Source organism: Haemaphysalis longicornis, unplaced genomic scaffold, assembly GCF_048455015.1.
Source record: "Haemaphysalis longicornis isolate Haplotype H1 unplaced genomic scaffold, Haemaphysalis longicornis Haplotype H1 scaffold_3, whole genome shotgun sequence".
Classification (NCBI taxonomy): domain Eukaryota; kingdom Metazoa; phylum Arthropoda; class Arachnida; order Ixodida; family Ixodidae; genus Haemaphysalis; species Haemaphysalis longicornis.
In genome coordinates this window covers 173,219,905-173,238,784 of record NW_027526335.1, presented here as the reverse complement: position 1 = coordinate 173,238,784, position 18,880 = coordinate 173,219,905, and the positions used below count along the sequence as shown (strand labels likewise).

At 47.3% G+C, this 18,880-nt stretch overlaps 1 protein-coding gene across 1 annotated transcript in view; it reads left to right on the top strand.

Moving 5' to 3' along the window:
- Window positions 1-18,880, top strand: part of LOC144175799 (cytochrome P450 4V2-like) — a 59,568-nt gene that overhangs the window by 21,894 nt on the left and 18,794 nt on the right. The window contains exons 2-6 of the mRNA XM_077704802.1: window positions 4,191-4,303; window positions 7,776-7,861; window positions 11,299-11,486; window positions 17,549-17,615; window positions 17,705-17,831. Of these exons, the coding sequence (XP_077560928.1) occupies window positions 4,191-4,303; window positions 7,776-7,861; window positions 11,299-11,486; window positions 17,549-17,615; window positions 17,705-17,831 (581 nt within the window). The remainder of the gene's footprint in view (window positions 1-4,190; window positions 4,304-7,775; window positions 7,862-11,298; window positions 11,487-17,548; window positions 17,616-17,704; window positions 17,832-18,880) is intronic.

Genomic DNA, 18,880 nt, shown 5'->3' with positions numbered 1-18,880 from the left:
ACGGCGCCATAACATCCACGAAGTAGTCGTGGTTTTAACCTCGTCGGATATTTGTAGGTGTAAACAAAATCATGGATACTTAGCAATAGCACGCGCATTTTTCATCACAGCGTTTCTGTTCTGAGCTAGTGCTGGTCGGTTTACGTCATTTCTGCGGTTGCGCCGACATGACATGTTTCTGCCATATCACACATGCAAGCAAACTCACACACACACGCACGAATGCGCACGCACACAAGCATGCTAATCACGTGTGCAGTAAAAATACAATGACACTGATTGTTCAGCCGTGGGAGGATGTTTACGGTACATTTCCCACAGCCATATCTTCGCCGTATTGAGATATGCGTTATAGTAAAACTGCACTCAAGCGGAGGAAAACGAGGAGAAGAAAAGTTTATTTAACAGTAAAATTTAGCTATGTAGTGGGTGGGGTACTCAGTCCAGGACAAGAGAGCAAGACTAATTTTCTTCAATTCATGGAACGCTATCCCGAGTATGTCCGGATTTGTTCTTTATGCGGGAAAGTGTTGGAAAACAATGGAGAACTTTTTGGACATATTCATAGGCTTCGATTTTTGTTATACTGGAAACGGGCTCGTAAACTATTTTTTTGTGTTCGTTAGCCAGCATATCAAGCCTTCAAATGCGTAATTATATCATAACCGTATTGTTCAAGAGTCAGTTCGCTATGATAACGATGCATGGTTACGAAGAAATTCGGGGCCCAAAATCCACCCTCGAGTACTCTGTACAACGTTGTCTGCACTTTTTGAGGTGGCGTAGCATAAGCCTTCTCATTGTATTTGCATGTGAATAAACAACACACGCTGCGGATATGCACCTTCTTGTACGCAGCCGTAAAGAAAGCCAATTTGTGAGAAAGGGAATGTGTGCCATAGGCCTGAAGAAAATATGCACACCAGCTTTGTGAGCCTCCCTAACATCCCCAAACCTCGTAACAAGACGATTCTGGCGGTTCAGAAATAATGCGCTGGGCACAGAAAAAACAAACATTCATCTGATACAAGTGAGCAACAACGAAAGAAATAAAGGCCAGCCTTTTTATTCCCTGCTGTGCGATGCGCGCGTAGGGACCCGCTGCTCGGTGCGTAGCATTAGACTGTCGAGTCTTTATAAGAGCATCTCAAAAATACTGTAGGGAAGAGTACGCATTTTGAATACTTCTCGAGGAGCTCTGAGCACTGAACATCGCTAATAAGTTCGGACGGGTTACAGAAGATCTTATGACCTATGCTCTAAAGAAAGTTGCTCTCTCTCCCCTCGTGTGTTGCAAATTCGTGCGGAGTACAACTTGAAATTGTTCAGACATGTCATGAGCGGCTTGTCCAAGCTGTACAGAGCCTCTCCGCCTTGCCAGCGAATCCTCCGCTGTCGGCGGAATGCTTCTGGCCCGACATGCAGCTCTGCTTCCCTTGCTTTTTGTGCCTCGCTCTTATCTGAGTTGCTGCTCATGACGGATGCGCTGTTCTCCAGGCCAAAGTTTCTGGCTAGCAAGTGGTGGCAATTGCGGAAGCGCATAGTCGTTCTATAGCCAATCAACAGCGGTTGGAAACATAACAGAATGGTCATCAAAGCACCCAAAGAGTGATCCTTGCCCATGAAGCTGAATAATTTCGCCAAGGGCGAAGAAATCTCCGCCAACGGCGCCCCTGACCCCGGCGGCTCCGCTCCCGAGGGCTTACTTTCTGCGCCCCCAGCGAGTGTGCTGGCTGCCCCTCAGAACAGAGGCGTGACATGCGGTCACGTGATACGCGGCACGGAGATGGAGGGGATTGATTTTATCCTCCGTCGGGTTCCCCCTTTCAACGCAGAGCGCGCACTGTTTATCCGAAAAGCGCCGTGTACCATGTCGGGGTCTTGTTATACACGGTCAGGAAAACTCCTGCCGGCGGCATGTCAAACACTTTAGAGCGTCAGAGAAGCCGTGCGTGAAACGCTTCGGTTCGGTCCACTTTATTAGTCACGATCGACCGCCTTCCTGGCAATGCACAGAGCGAACCAGCGACGCACTCAAGAAAAGTGCACGCGTGTTTTCCGAGCTGCAGCCCGAATACCAAATGTAATTATGAACGAACACAAAGCAAGGAAGCGTGCCGGAACAAGCGCTGATTTTATAAAAGAGTCGCCGCAACCCGCCGACGCTAAGCAGACGACGCGTTTCTTCGTCGGAGGTGCGAGAACAAGCCGTCCAATAGCAGGATTTCTGCTTCGTGACGCACATGGGGCAAACAATGACGTGCATGCGTTTAAATGGCGGTGTCCAAAAACCGGCAGAAAATGGTCAGAAAGGCTGTGACAAACTTCGTAACGATAGCGCGAGCTTTCCGCGGCACGTAAAAAAGTTACACTTGGCACAGATGACGTTGACTGCGCGTATTTATTTACTGTGCAGTAAAAGCCTCCCAGGACCCGTTTAAGGTTAGGAATAAAATACGGCTATTTCGTTGTGCACTACCCTGAGGACTGATCTTACGAACTGTTGGTGGAGTTTCCTTGGCTGGGAAGCTCGTCCTGCTTTCGGAGAGCCCTACGGCCTCCAAGAGCATCATCATAAACAAAAACCTTCCCATTGATACTGATTTTATTGTGAACTAACACTATGTTTTTTTCCCGCAGATTGGTCTACTTCCACATTTGCCTTGCGTAGTTTCTACTTCCGGAGTGTGCCCGTGCAGTAGTCATTTTCAATAAATATTGCCGTCTTTTTTAGTTGTGAAACGTTTTATAAAAAGCCTGCTTTTCTCCAAAATCGTGAAAGCGCCGAATATTCGGCCGCTGCGTAAAGCGCGCTCCCAAACGGTGAGTTCTGTCCATTGAATACCAGTGCACACCCAATTTTGAGGAACGAAGTTATTAATTATCTTTCACGTAAAACCATTTTAGTTTGGTTCAGCTCTTCCGGTGCGCCAAACGCGAGAAGGTTTGATGTCCGACTGTGGCCTTTTATACTGGCATGCTTTGCTGCCTGAACCTTCATTTTGTCCTGAATGATATCTACAACCAACTTCAGATTCGCGGTGTCACCGACACTATTTTGTAGTTTTAACACACCGTTTTCTAACTTCCGCAGGCGTGGGCTAAAGGTTTTGTGCGCCTCATTGGTTCTCTGAAGGCGATTTTTGATAGTGACAACGTTTGATTGAATGGCCTGTTGCCGATCTAACCTTTTTTTGAACATTTCTACGGTCCACCCAGGGTGTTCCTCCATTTCCTCATTAAGAAGCAGAGCACGGACAAACACGTGGTCGTAAACAATACTCAGCCACATTCCTGGGTGCGGCAGAACAACTGCAAAATATGTTCTGTGCAAAAACACCATCCTGGAACAGAAATAAGAAATGCATGGTGAAAGGCCTGCACCCAGCGCCTACGCCGTGAGGACTAATACTGTCTACCTGCGGTCACTCTCCTGTACCTGGTGCTGTTTGTTGATGTTACAAAGCGAAAAGTACAGAAGGGTTCAAAATTGGCGGCAACGCTCTCCTCTTTCCCTCTGGCGAGTCCTATCGATGCTTGGACCGTCCCGGCTGCGCGGGGTGAAGCTGTTTTGTTTTGGGTAGCAGCAGTAGCGCCTGTACAAGAAATCACATGAATGGCGAAAGGCCTGCACCAAGCGCTCGCTCCGTACTCACTGATGTCCTTGTTCGCGTTTTGAGGCCTTTCCTTTGAACATACAGCTATCGAACATAATAATAATGTCGTCGGAGCGCCGACCGGCGGGTGGGTCAGTGCCTTATCAAGGTGGAACGCGGCCTAAGAAACCAGTCCACTAGGCATGCGCAGAACATTTCCGCCTGTGCAACTGTCGTCTGCTAGGCTGTTCGCGCGAGCATGACACAACCCCTTTCCCTTGTAATCACCCAGCTATCTTGATTGTGGGGCGGTGCCCGCGATTTGGCGTGTGCCTTGTTCACGACAAGGCAGCTTACAGCCATCACAAAGGGGTTGCGTAGTGGTTGCAGGAACAGTCTAGCAGACGACGGTTGCACTGGCGGGTTATTCCTGCGCATGAGAATTCTGCGAACTACCCTCAACTGTTTCGCCCCTGTGTAGTAGGATAAGGCGTTGAACCAGTCCCCGGTCGACGCTGCCGCGATATTATTGAAAATTCGGTGGCTGTAGAGCTGCATTCTTAGCGTGATTTCTTGTCTCGTCTCTTTCAACAGGGTGCTTCAACTACCTGCGGGGCATGTTCAAGTCGATTGCCGACCAAGACGTGACTGTTGCATATTACGGACCCTACCCATTTCTGGTGGCTTGTACCCCGGAAACCGTTGAGGTGAATTACGGAGGCTCATCAAGGAGTCTTCAATATTTCCCGCCTTTCTCGAACTACCAGCACCCCCACTTACAGCCAGCTTGGGTAACATCGAACTAGTATCACTAGATAAGATACAGAGTGCCGTCACTGAGGCACGCAAGTGAGCAACGGCGGCCATTTTGTTCTTTAGCGTTGCCATATATCCGCTTTTGCAGCTTCACCGCTTACTTTGATCAAGCCGTTTTGTAAAAAACACTGCCGAACACGCAGCAACACGGAATCTTTGGACACACTTCTACAGCTGAAGTTCTGCGAAGCGCGTTATCGTTCGGAACGACGCCATTTGCGCGCAGCCGCAGAAAAGGAAGGACAAGCGGACACTACCACAGTTGACCGACAGGAAACGCATAAACAACAAAACGGCGGTGCCCGTGACCCGCCGCAGCGTAAACAAATGTCACGTGATGCGGTCTGACCAATGATCACGGCGTCGTCTCGGAACATTCGGAGAAAAGAGTGCCAATATTTTGTAACCTTATATAATGATGTAATAGAAAATATAACAATATTACGGAAAATGGCGAAACCTACAACGCCCTGCATTTCCACAGTAATGCACACTTCGCGGAAGTTGCACCTGTAATCACTATAATAGCGTAAATGAAGACAATTGGTCGAACGAAATTTTGAAAAACTGAAAAATCAGAAAAGCAAACAAATTACGGAAAATGGCGGTCCGTGTACTTCCAAAATAATGCGGTTCTCGCGGAAGTTCTATCTGTAATCGTAGTAATAGCGTAAATGGAGATAATTTGTCGGACAGGGTTTAGAAAAAACCAAAATTCCGCTGCGAAAAACTCACAGTAAAGACAAACGGTGTAACAATGCTACGCATTCGGAGATAATTCTCTTAATTTCTGCAGATTTTTTTTTGTGTGTAATACAGTCTCTCAGTTTTCCTTCGAAATCCGTGACTACAGATGTTAAAAGGCTTTACTTGCTTCTGCTGGCGTTTCTACGCACGGTAGTTATGTGATTGAAAAAAGCTCCTTCCAAGGTAGGTTGCTCTAGTCACCACATATGTTACAGTGATTTGCCATGCTTCCCCTTGGCGCTTTGCGGACCTTGGGTAGAATTTCATTTCGGAATCTTTTCGGTTAGTTGATCACAAAAAAGTTACATGGTTCTGGGGAGCTGGCGTGAGAAGGCCAGCTGTGACATATCGTTGCCAGTTTCTTGGGAACTCAAGAAATACTTGCCCTGCGGCAAACATGACACTGAGAAATGCAGAGCCAGTTCGTTCAATACAACTTGTTCATTCAACCGCGTGTCCTAGTGGAATATCTGTTCCGCTTCAGCGAAGATTCCTTCAGAAAGAAAAATAGCAAGCCCGGGGGCCGAAAAGTTACAGTGTCGATGGCCTCTCACATGTTGTAAAGGGTTTTGCAGAAACTTCGAAGCCACGACACTAGTGTGTTTTTTTTAGCCGAACGAGATGTTAACCATGGATCAGAACTTGCGTTCCTTATTTTACACTAGAAACCAATTAGAAAACCGATAGAATAATTTGCTTTTTTTTATAGTGGCTCGTTGTTTATAAAAAACTCCGAGACCTTTCATTTCTTCTGTACTCAAACTGCATATTGGCACTGACACTTTAAATTTTTACTAGTTTCACGCTGACTAGTGCATGCATTGTAGGGACAGGGCGAGAGAAGTGTCTACGTGGGGCTGGCTCCTTACGCGGCGTCGTTGCACGCGTGCCTTCCGAACGCCGCTGGCGATGCACGGACACTACTGGACGGCCGCTTGCGCGGTGCAGTGCTGCGCATGGCTACCCGATGAGGTTGCCGTTTGGCCCTCTCCTCCTTTTTGACCCTTGCAGTGGAAAGAGGCGGAGTCTCGAACCGGTGGTGAACGAAGGACTTCATTTAGAACCAAAGCGTAAAGCGCTTTCCATTCAAAAAAAAAAAAAAAAAGAACTTGCGGATGATGCCGTACGCTGCCCAACTCTTCTGCTATTGAGTTCACTATGCGATATTCCGTTTGCAAGTCCATACAGGCGGGACACTTTCTGTTGCACCCACCATTGTCTAGTGGTTAGTTTTGATATCTGCCGCAACCTTGTCAATCTATTGCTGAAACGAGCTTTCTGGTGCGCCTCTGTGGCCTGGCGGGTAGCGTCGCGGCTGCTAACGCTTACATCATGGGTTCGAGCCCCAGCAATTCTATTTTTTCGTGATTATTTCGTTGAGTATAATGAGCCCTTATAGATCAGTAGTGCGCATTATTTTCTCAAATCGTGGTGGTTTAGTAATTTTTATGTCTGTTTTGTGCGAAGAGGTGCCTATCAGCACGCTTACTTCAACTGATGCCCACTGGAAGTTCCCGGCCTGTGCTGACTTCGAAACGGAACGCCGTTATTGTCTCTCCCGCCCTCCCCCCCCTCCCACTGGAATGGCGAAATCGTTCATTGTTTATGTGAGAGCGTAGTACATGAGAAGTGTATGTGGTTGGCGCGTCACTGGCGAAGCAAAAAAAGTTATCCCGGCTTCACTGACTTTACTTCGCGACCGCTGATGACAAGAGCCAAGCTGCCAGGCATTTCCTTATCGCAAGGCTAAGCTTCATAGAGCTGCTCGAAACCAGCAGAGCAATCCCCGTTTACAAAACATAATTTTGGCCGTGTTCCACTGTTCCCACCATCTATTAGAACCTTTTGTTATACTTAAATTTAGAACAGTGCCTCGAGGGAGCGCCGCAAGCGTTTTTTTGTTTTTCACGGGGTATTTTTTTATTTTTTGTCGCAAAAATCAAGCAGGCGTGTGTTTTCAATTAAAGTAGAAATGCAAGAATCATCTGTGAATTGAGGACTTGTCTGAAATAAGCTTAAAGTTTTCTTTTTGTCCCACATTGTTGGCAAGTACAAATGTTGCCACCACAATTAGCAGCTTGGCCTATTTGAACGTCTCGTTCAGGAATTCTTTTAGCTTGCTGCATGTGTTCTAGGCGCTTTCTCTATTCCTGGCAGGACTGTGCCACCTCCACCTCGCTGCGACCACGTTACCACTTATGGACCCATGAAAGCCTCGCCCAAAAACAGCTGCGCTGTTAAAGTAATTGCCGATAGGAATTATTTCGTAAGAGACAGAGTTTGTTACCTAGTTCCCCTGCTTCCATATCCTCGAGGCGAATATTTCGGGGACGGCAGGCAGCCCCTTAGCCTCCTTTACACTGCATACGCCAGAGCATTGAAGCCAGTTACGAAGGTAATGGAGCAATAGAACGCATCCGAGATACAGCACCTCTGTAGCTCACGACACCGCAGTGTGTTGCTGGCACTCGTCACCACGCATCGCGTTTGCTTTCTCCTCGAGTTCGGGCCGGCAACACCGCAAGGATAGAAATGAAAGCGAAATTGCGTGCACCTTTTAATAGTGAGATAGATGCCTATACTCACCAACAATAAAGATTTCTGTTGCATGCGCAGAGCGTGCTCACCAACCCGGAGAACGTGGACCGGTCTTTCTTTTACTCCATGTTGAAGCCCTGGGTAGGAGGAGGCATGCTTACACTGTGAGTATTTCTTTGTGTGCCGCAATGTGTAGGAGTTCTTACGCGGAGCGTTAGCGCGCCTTGCTAATTCTTTCCCATTGTACATTATTGTGGAAGAACGTGCCTTCCCTCGGCTTTACTGAGCACTGCAAAGAATAAAATCTTAAAGAATAGGTAATTCGGAGCACTAAACCAACCTAATTATCATCCTCAGCAGCAGCCTGGTTGATTTCACTGCAGGACGAAGGCCTTTCCCAAAGATTTCCGGTCCCGGCTGCAGTGTGCTATTGCTGAGTCCACTCTTTCCCCAAAAATTTTCGAACCCCTTCCCTCCATCGAGTCTTTGGCCGACCCCTCTTCCGTTTGCAGTAAAGTGTCAGCCACACCCTCAATCGCATGGCGTGACCCGCCCATGTCAATTGTATTGGCTTAATTTGAACCAGAATGTCTTCCACACTAGTTGGCGACCTGAGTTTGTGTGGAGATACTCGTATCTATGCTAGAGCATGCACAAAATCACAGATACGAGGAAAACAATTGGGCAGGTGTGCAATAACTTATTCGTAGCAAGTTAGCCCTGAGGTATTTAGGTCCCACTTACATTTCAGCCACTCGTATATAACTCTTCTTAAACGTATTCTGTAAAGCCGGCTATGCGCCTTCGTCTTTGCGGACAAACTGTACACAATATATAGGCTGGTAACAGGCACCCCGCGATTTGTTGCTAGAGGATCTTCACATGGGCGCCGCATGCGAAACGACAGTAAACTCGCATTTTTAGGCAATTGGTCGAGGAGAGGGAACATTCAAAAGCGTAATAGGAGCGCAGGTAAGTGGGTACGGCTAAACCCACAATGCAGTTTTCGCGCAATATAGGTAGCGCTGCTCGAAATAAGAGCACCAGATAAGTTCTCTGCATTCCGCCGTCCACGCGGCTCACCAACGTGGCAGCTACCTTGAAGTCAGTGCAAGTTATGTATATGCCACGTTGGGAGCTGTTGACACTGCGTGGCGAATCAAACGGCGGTTGCAGTTTCGCTCTATTTCCAATGCATCATTGCAGGATTCTACCTGGAACCAAATGGCTGTTGAAAGATCATCTCCTGAAATGTAATCTTCGGGTTCCAAGTGATGTTTTCCTGCAATCACAATGCATTTCCAACTCAACTGCGTCCAATGACCTTACAACATTACCATGGCTCTGGCTAAGGATCAGTGCGACCGTGTTTTGAGATGCCACAAAGCATTGTTAGAAATTTCAAGTATCAGTAGATTTAACTTATCCTGTAGCCCGCTGCCAACAGCCCTTGAAGTTTCGCCAGCTCTGCGCTGTCGCTTCACGGCTGACACTGCGCCTGTGTTAGTAATTTTCTTAATATTTTCACTAGAGTTCACCGCTTAGTTAACGTACCTCATTTGTGGCATGCGGCGTACACGTTAACAGATTGTCCAACAGCAATGAGCGTATTGGTAAAACCGAGTAAGCAATCACACATACTTTGCATACGACCTTTGTCGGTTTGTTTCGGCATAAGCTTTGGCCCAGCAGGGTATAAATATGCAGTACCCCCGAGCGTTTGTGTTGTAGAACCCCACCCCCGAGCGCTTCGTGGTAGTACCTGGGACCAACCTGTTATTAGCTGACAATTTTTATTTACAGCAGGCCCGTCTCTGCCACAAACAGGAAGGCCCCCTTCGTTTAGCTTGGCTGAGTGGCAAAATAACACGAGGTAATGAGCACAAGACAAGGAAGTTTGGCTGTAACTGCATAGAGTAGGCTCGCCATAATTTAAACTCCGACAATTTCAACTCTCGTTTATTTGAAACATGCTTGAAGATCTCATTGGCCCGCTATGTTTTCAATGTATTTGAAAGCCACCTATTTCATACTGGTCTATTGCGTAATTTCGGTCAATTCGTACTTTTTGCTTGTCCCTGCCGGAAAATATTTGGTGCATTTGACCTTCCAGCTGCACATTATCGTCCTCCTGTCACTAATTACGTGCATACACGTGTCAAAGCGGAACCGCGCGCCAGCAACCGCGTATAGAATGAGGAAGAGAGAACGAAAACAAGACGGCTGGCAACCTTGTGCGTGCTCACACCATGAAGTGGCCACCCTTGCTGGCATCGAAAACTTTGGTCTTAGCTTTCACGCAAAGAGATACCTCAGCCATGTATTTGTGGTTTTTTTTAAGTGTGATTTGCACCGGAGTATTGCGACTGAAAATTGTATTATTAAATATATGTGAAAGTTCCGTTAGAACACAAATTGGCACGTTACCCCGAGTCATACTTATCAGAAATTCTGATAATTCAAACTTCTCATAATTCAAACAAAATCCGCTGGTCTCTCCAAGCTCAAATTATGGCGTCTACTGTTGGTAGTTTGTATATAAAGTACAACTTAGAATAGGTAATTTTGAAGTTTCAGCTTCTTTTGCAGTGTAGTCATGATCATGTTGAAAACGGGGATATAAGTAAGGGCAAGATGCAACTACAGTGGAGAAAGCTCATCATCAATATGCGTGCATCTCGTACTGTCAGAGAGGCGATACGTTTACTATTTGTGGACGCCGATGGCGCGCTTCCCGTTCAAATATGAGCGGGTGAATGAAAAACATTCCAACTAATTTTCAATTAGACAGATTTATGCTGACGTCCTCGGCACTTAAACCGCTTCAGTATTGATATTTGCTACTACGCCGTCATGGTGGGGACAATAAAGTAGAGCTTACGCTGAGTAGAATTTATTCTTTCAAGCACAGTAAGGTTAGACCAGCACCCATGGTGTAGGTATGAGCCTCCAAGAGGGTGCTTTTGTGTGATGCTCTTTGGTACGCAGGAAGGTTCGGCTAATGCGCTGGTACAAAAAATTGGGGCTAGTTCCCCAAGGGGCAAACTTTGGCTGTGGCCTACCCAACGTAAAACACCGCACCTTACAGAAACATTGAATGAATTAATTGACAAGGAAGAAGGAAAGGAAGGTCCACCAGAAGGCGTAATATCTCAATCCTAGAGATGGACGCCGCAACGCCTGCTGGTGTGGGGGTGTGGGAAGGGAATGTCAGACAGATGGATAGAAGAAGCAAAGGAGAGATAGACTACAAGATAATAGTAATGAAAACACACACCCACGCACACAGTCACGCACACACACGCATGCATACACGTACGCACACGCACACGCACTTAAAGAGTCAACAAAAAGAGGAAGGTCGCTGGGGCTCCACTAAGAGTCATCTGTGTCTAGTCACTGAGCCAGGAAGCGGAGTGCATGGACGGACAGAAAGCGCTTACTCTGTTATGATGAATTGCACCATCAAGATGCTTATGATTCTACCAGTATTTTTGCTTGCCAAAAAAGGTGACCAGAATATACTTGTGTAACGGTGTCCACCTGTCCATACCATGTAAACGCATTACTAAGCTCATGCGGTGTCGCATTTGTCCCGCAGGAGCGGCGAGGCCTGGAGAAGTCGTCGGAAGGTGGTGAAGCCCGGCTACCACTTCCGCATTCTCGAGGGCTACATCCCCATTTTGAACAAGAGAGGAGAGCGGTTGATGAAAAAAGTGGCCAGCATGGGTGACGAGTTTTTCAACATGATCCCCATTGCTCGTGCGGCCTCCCTCGGTGTGTTGCTTGGTAAGTGGCGTCGCAAGAAATGTGAGCAAATGCCTGCGCTCACATGGCCACAGGCCGACATGAGTAAAGAACCTACAGCTGCATTTTAGGCAGATAGCCACATACTTCTCTCTGCGCACTACTAAAAAAGACTATCCGAGTCGATATGGGGTGCAAGGCTAAAGGCTGCCTAGTGCAGCTTGAGACGCTTACGCCCCACATAAGATAATGGCAGTGATCTATAGCACGCGAAAACGGAACAGCCCAACTAATTCAACATCGTTACACACTAGGACCGGTAGTATCAACACTGTACAGCATACAAAAAAAGAAGCAGTTGAACGAGAAGAGCAGTTATGAAAAGCAGACCTCGTAAACCGGAAATGGGGTAAATAAAAAGTACATGGGATTGGGAATCTTAAAAAAACTCGGCCAGAGTCGCAATTGAGATACGAAGACTGCGTAAACATAGTAGCTTGCGGTCTTCACCAGCTTTGAATTGGCTTTTCTTACGACTGTCCCTTTCTTAAGAGAAAGATGTTTAAAAAGCAGCGCTTTCTCTGTGCAAACTGAGGTAATTCAAAGGCCAAAATCAGGCCTCTTAAAGTCTAAATTCATACTTGCAAAGTCCGAAACCAAAGTCCATTTCAACTCCACCAAAGTACAAAGTCAATGCCCTCACTATGAACCAAAATGAGATGCTTCGCGTCAAGTACGCGATGATACCGCAATTGGATAGGTGCCGGTTTTATAACGCGATGAACCCATGTTCGATTCCGACCCCGGGAAGCGTTTTCTTCTTGAGGCGCGCAATCCCAACACCTGCTCGCGGGCTCCGTGCCTCCTCGCCACTTTCTCTCACACTCCATGGCCTAGCATTTCCCTCCTCTCTACTTCGTCGAGCGGGATTCCCTGTTGACGATCCGCACGGGCACAACAAAGGTTAAGCAGCTCCACTGTTAAAATATAAACCCAGTGATAAAGGTTTAATAAGGAACGTCCGTTCACTAAACTTTTTTTAACCGGGAAGCTGTTTATCAAATAGTAATTTTTCCTGTACGCAGTTAAAAACACCAAGAAAATGCCGAGCGCTTGAGTTTGCGTGCCTCGCGACAATCGCCGGGTGTCCCTGGCGCACTTTTGTCAAGCCTGGCGTACACACTTAAGGATATTGGCCAAGCTTGGCCAAAAAAAAAAAAACTCCAACTTTAGCCGTAATCGTGGCAAGACTTTCTCGGTACGAGAAAGACACGCCATAGCGTACACATCTCCAAGGGGATGTTCAATTATTATCACTTCGAAAAATATGAAGGAATTCTCACACTTGTGACAGCAGTGATGGATTAAAGGTCGTTGATGCCGCGAAGAAGAAGCAAATCTGCTGCCATCGTGGACTTACACCATCGTTATGGTCGTGAAGGTAGCGTACAGCATCGCTACCTTCAAGTCTTAAGTGTTAGTGTGAGCTCCATTGGATTTTTTGGAATTCTTATAGAAACATTATTATCGTCCAGTGTCTTCAAAAGTCTAGTTAAGCAGTGCAAAACAGATTACAACAATAACTGCTGCGAAAAAGCCTTCAATGATCCAGAAACAGAACAACGTATACACACCTCGTTGATATCGAACACGCTGAAACACTAACAATATTTCAATTTAATTGGCGACTGTGTCAGTTTTGTAAATTGAAACTACTCTTAATGCGTACGTTGAAGCCACTGTAAGAACATTAGATCCAGAGATATTTTAGAGCAATACATAACTCGCTTTAAAAAACGCTTCCAGAAAGAATGGGTAGGGCACTATTGCTACTCGCGTCTATCCGAAGCAAGAGTGTCTGCAGTTTCGCGCTGCAAACAGCGATTTTACTGAAAATGCATAAACATTTTCCCTGAATGTTTCAAATTCTTCATGGAGCCCGGAAAAAGTACTCAGAAGTGTTCAACGTTCGCAAGGCGCTCCACGGTATCGGTTGATACGGGTGGAGCGACCACATCCGAATCAACGTAGGCGCATCTGAGAGGCACCTCGGCCGAGATTGTGTAGCTCAGTTGAGTTCTTTTGACCAAATAAGTAGGTTCACGGTCATCCAAAACAGGCTGGATTGGCGAAGCGCTAGACAGATGTTTGACAGCAGAAAACGGCAAAGCGTGCTCTCAAATGCCGCAACTTCTAAGAAGCTTTCCTTCATTGCTCTTACTGGTTTGACGCCTCTTGCCAATTGCGGTGGCGACTGGTGTAATGGCCGTACCGTGTGCATGCACCTCCATTCCCGTAATGCTGATGCTTAGAGCCGAATAATTCAACAAGGCGTCGAAAAGCACCCGTCAGAGCTTGCCCCCTAAAAGTGGCAGACGTGGTGATGCCTGCCCTACTGTTTCGGTCGCTCGTATACCTGGAATAGTGCCCGTCATAGTGGCGTTTCGGCGGATTTAGTCGTACACTGTTTCAAAGAGGTGAAGTACCGTCGTGGCGTGGTGAAAACGCATCATGTGGAACATCTAAGCTGTCAGGCATGGAGAGTGCGCACTGAAAGCATTATTGTGTAGCGTTCTTAGTTTTTAGGCTGTGTACACGAACGTCGATTTAGGACGTGAATGACGTCTATTTGAGACGTAAATGGTTGGGTTTGTCATGCTCCGCAGGAAGTACACCTATTACGCCTCATTCCAGATTCCTGGCCATTACGAAGTATTTGCCCCTCTAAGCGCTCCATATGTTTGACCTGATGGCTCCACATTTCATGAGGTTTTCGTAATGCGCGACGGGTATTGTGTTTACGTAATCTTAAATGACAGCTACGTACCGGAGATCAGCCCCTCTTGCTTAATTGCGAAATATCAGAGGCCTAAATCATGATGAGCTTGTTTGTGTCCACTGCAGGACGCAAGCCTCTCCCAATGATTTCCAGCCACGCCTATCGAGTGCCAGCTTAGTACATGTCTTCCCCCCACATTTTCGCAGCTCATCTCGCCAACGAGTTCTCGGCCGAGCGTTTACGGTCTATTGGCCTACATATACCTGCGCTCTACATATAATCGCCAAATAATTTGTTTTGCAGTATTATGGCTTTCCGTTTTGATATAATCTGGCTGAAGGAGACGTGGCCCTGGCAAGGTTCATGCGACTGCCAGTTTCTCTAACAATGTTGTTTGGGATTTATAATTTCCCGCCAACGTGTTCACGAGGATTTAGGCGCCGACAACGAAGTGGTACGTAAACGCGAATGGGAATTGTGGCAGGCCTGCGCACCAGTTTTGAACGCTGGCGCTTGCACCACCCTGCTCGGGGTATCATTCATCGCTGCCTGGGTGTAAATGCGTGCCAGTAGAAGGGTTACCTCTTCAGACAACACACGTCGACAACTAAGGCACACGTCAACATTTAGGACAACGAGAAATGGGAAGATCCATGGCCAATATGCTTTAGCTGCCCCAATTTAGAAAGCGAAACCCACCGAGACCCATTTGGAAGGAAATGTACCTATGTCAACAGAGGTAATGATGCAAGAAATCCCTGTACAGCTGGAGAAACGTACGACGCGTAAGCGGATGCACCGCAAATATTTGCACAAGTCCGACACCTAGCTCGGAGAAGAGTGTGGCAAATACGGGACATGGCTGTTTGAAACATAAAAACTCCTCGCGAAATGAAGTCGCCGTCCTGTTGTCACCAACTGTTCTTAAAACCCAGATTTTTCTGCGTTCCACATTCATAACTGTAGCGATACAGAGTATGGTTCAGGCATGAGGATTGTAGTGGCGTCTACCATGAAAAACAAATTAGAATAGAGGAAAAAACGGCAGTCCAAAGTTTCCTGTTCAAAGGCACCATGAAAAGGGTTCCAAGGATCGTGATTTCACGCGCGCAGTCGCTAGAGTACTTGTTCTCGACTACATACCGTACTTACCCGATTCTAACGGGCACCTTTTTTCCGCAAGAATACCTCGAAAAATCGCATGCGCGTTAGAATCGGATACGAAACTGAAACTGCCGAAACAGCGGAAATTTCGTTCAAGCCATCGCCATCACCATCTCAAGATGGCGCCAAAGCTTTTAGCAACAATTTTTGGATCTAGGCGCCTAGGCTTTTCTTTCGGCGTTCACACAAATCGTCAAATTATTCCACCGGCGTGCTTGATAACAGCAATGGCAGCAGCGGCAACGAAGGTGCGCCGCTTCCGCGGCTTACGAGCGGATCCCACGCGTTCACAACTTGCGGTTGGCTGAAGCGTATGCCTCTGGAGAAGCTCGCGGGATGGGCGTGCGAGGCGTGGGCCACGATCCCATCGAACATGGTTGAACGTTCGTTCAGAAGTGTGGCATCGCGAACGCGCTTGACGGCACCAATGACGAGATGTTGCGGTCAGCTTAAGGCGACAAGGAGCTCTCGGAGAGTGACGAGGAGTGAGATGAGTCAGATTACTTCGGGGAATAAATCGCCCGTTTCTCTCGCGTCCGATTTTCTTGCTCACAAAGTTCCTTGCTCGTTAAAAACGGAGGTGCAAGTTTTTTCAGTTTTTTGCCTGGAAAATCGGGTGCGCGTTAGAATCGGGGGCGCGTAAGAATCGGGTAATTACGGTACACCCAATATTACACCTCTGCTTAATGCAAGGGCTCTACAAACAAGGCAAAAGATCGTTATTTGTTTCCTTGCTTACCTGTGATTCACCGTCACAGTTTGAATGAGCTGATGTTGGTGTACCTCAGTGACGCGGTCTCTACGACACAGCTGCCGCTGAAGAGTATACGGCTCATAATTCAAACAGCGCAAGAACGACGGACTTGTACAAGGTGAGATACATGACCAGCGCTCACTAGCAACTGAAATATCAATCTACAGGAGAACAATATATACAAATGGTGCGTGTTATGTTTCACACCTTGTCTGGTTACGTCGTTTTTGTGCTGTTTTCATCGCGAATCAGTACCAATTTGCCTAATGGACAGTCCTTCTCAAGACTACGGCACCGCTTTTGGCCGGTTTTCGGCTTTTAGAGAACGCTGGTGGCTTGGGTGGTTGGGACGGTCTTCTGTGCGTGCTGCGAGCGATTCCAGCCTGACGTATTTTCGTTGGACGAATATCGATCGGCACCATCCTTCGCACCAGCTGAGCTGTGTTTGTAGACGCTGCGTCGTTTGCAAGATATGGATAATGTACGGACGCTGAAAAGCACGAAGCGTCTCCTGCAGCTGGAAACGCTTCCCACGTGACCGTGCACGTGACCGACGCAAGTATCTTCATGCACGATGAGCGACGCGAGATAAGCTGTGGCGTTTGGGATGACCGTCAGCGCGGCTTCAGGAAACGGTGACAGAATACCTGAGTCGGTGCCTTAACCTTCTCCTCCCGAAGCGGCCATTGAAGAACCTGCTCGGCGCGAAAGCGCCGCATTTATAAGAAACGGAAGATGGCCGTTAGTTGTTAGTAGACATGATAAAAAATTGCCCTGAGCGAGCGCGTTGTGATAAGGGCCCCATGTGTAGAACTCAAACGCCCAGTTCCCACTAATGCGTGGATGCTGGCACGACGGACGCGAGGAGCAATGCGACCGGCGGCGCCCGCTCGAAACCACTAGTAGGCAGAGCATGCGCGTCGGCTGCTAAAGAACAGCGTGACCTACCGCTGAGAAAACCCAGTAGCGGCGCGTTTCACGGAGCACAAGGGCCTTGACAGGCGTCTCTCGGTGGTCTTGCTCGGGGCTCGTAAGCCCTTTTTTTTGAACGATACCTTGGTCAATATTAAACATTTTCAAATTTATTTGCGGGAGGACCTTCTCGGACGGTGCTCCAACGATTGCGCGCGCGAAAATTGCAACCTTCGGAACCCGATTTAGGACCCCTTTAAGAGCGCATTGGCCCGAAGATAACTCAATGAACAGTGGTTTGCTTAAAGTTTCTTTGGATCTGTGATCTGGTTGATAGGCGTAGTCTGGTTCAAGAACCGAAGCAGCCTAGCTTTGCCAGATAACGTTATGACCAGATGAAACTACAAATCACATAACTCGCTCAATATTCGCAGGAACGGTGAGTGTGATACAGATTAAAGCTTTCTTGTTATTTTCATCATTAACCGTATGCAGAAACCACGATGGGCGTCGACTATGACGATGAAATTGAGCGAGTAGAATACCTCAAGACTCATGATGCGTAAGTGAACTGCTTTTTTCTGTTTATACGAGAACAATCGTTCGCCGACAATGCTTGATGACTGACGTAGTTTTGTTTTGCCATTACAGAATTTCTGACTCCGTCACGAAACGCGCTGCCAAATTCCACTACTGGTTTGACAGCATCTACGCCTTTACCGCCGAGTGCAAGGAAATGAAGCGACACATCGAAAAAGCAAACAACTTCATTGATACTGTAAGCTTTCCCGAGGCATTCGCTATTACGCGAAGTTATCCCGAGATTCCTACCAATGACGTTCCTTTTAAGGAAGGAACAGACGACACAAGCGCTGACGAACAACTCTGTATCTTTATTTCGCCGGAAAATATACATGAAAAACAAAGAGAAGAGAAGAAGCTGTTTTTAAACGATATAATGTACCAACAAGCCCTTCAGTAGACGCTTTCGCAATTTGTTCCAGTTAAGTTGTATGGATTTTCCTGGTGATCCACCTTGCTCATAGATTCGCACGCTAACCTAGCGCAACTTCATATAGAAGACTGCGTTTGGCTGCAATGCGGTACTTACATGCATCTTTAGAGGCGCGTGCTTCAACGGGGTCGCTCGCACACGGCTGTCTTACAAGGCCTGTAAGAAAAACTAAATGTTGTCGTGAGCAGCTGGTTTTATGACGTGTGTGGACACGTCTTAAGCTACGCGTTTTTGGTAAGACTCGTGAAAAGTGTACTGTGCTTGAGTTCAGTTTAAGATACACGGCGCACGTGCCGTTCTCTTTCATCTCACCGTTTTACGGAGTGTAACTAGTTGGAAATCAGCTCTAAAAAACCGGTGTCTCAAAGGCCAATTGCACTGAAATTTCGCCTCAACGAAACCTATTTTAAGCGTACAGTACGTACCAACAAACAAACATGGATATGAATCGTAGCCCCTTGAATCTCTTTATTAATCAGCCAGAAACGATTAAAATAGCCTCGTAGCAGACAATGCGGCACTTGCCGGAGAATCACGAAAACGCCCTTGATTCTCAAGCGACATTCCGGCCTAGTGGGTGCCTGGCCCGCCGGCCAGCCAGGAGAACAGCTCGAGCTTCGCTTGGTGTGCTTCTCCTGGGGCTGTGGCGTGCGCGAAGCGGTTGCGAGTAGGTTTTCTCCGGCCGGCGAGCCGCTGGCTCGCCAGATGCATCGTCACTTCATCCAGGCTGTAATGGTCCCGCTCTTTTCTATAATGGTTTTAAAAGCGTTAATTGTTGCTAGTGGTTGGCACCCTGCATGCACGCATTTCAT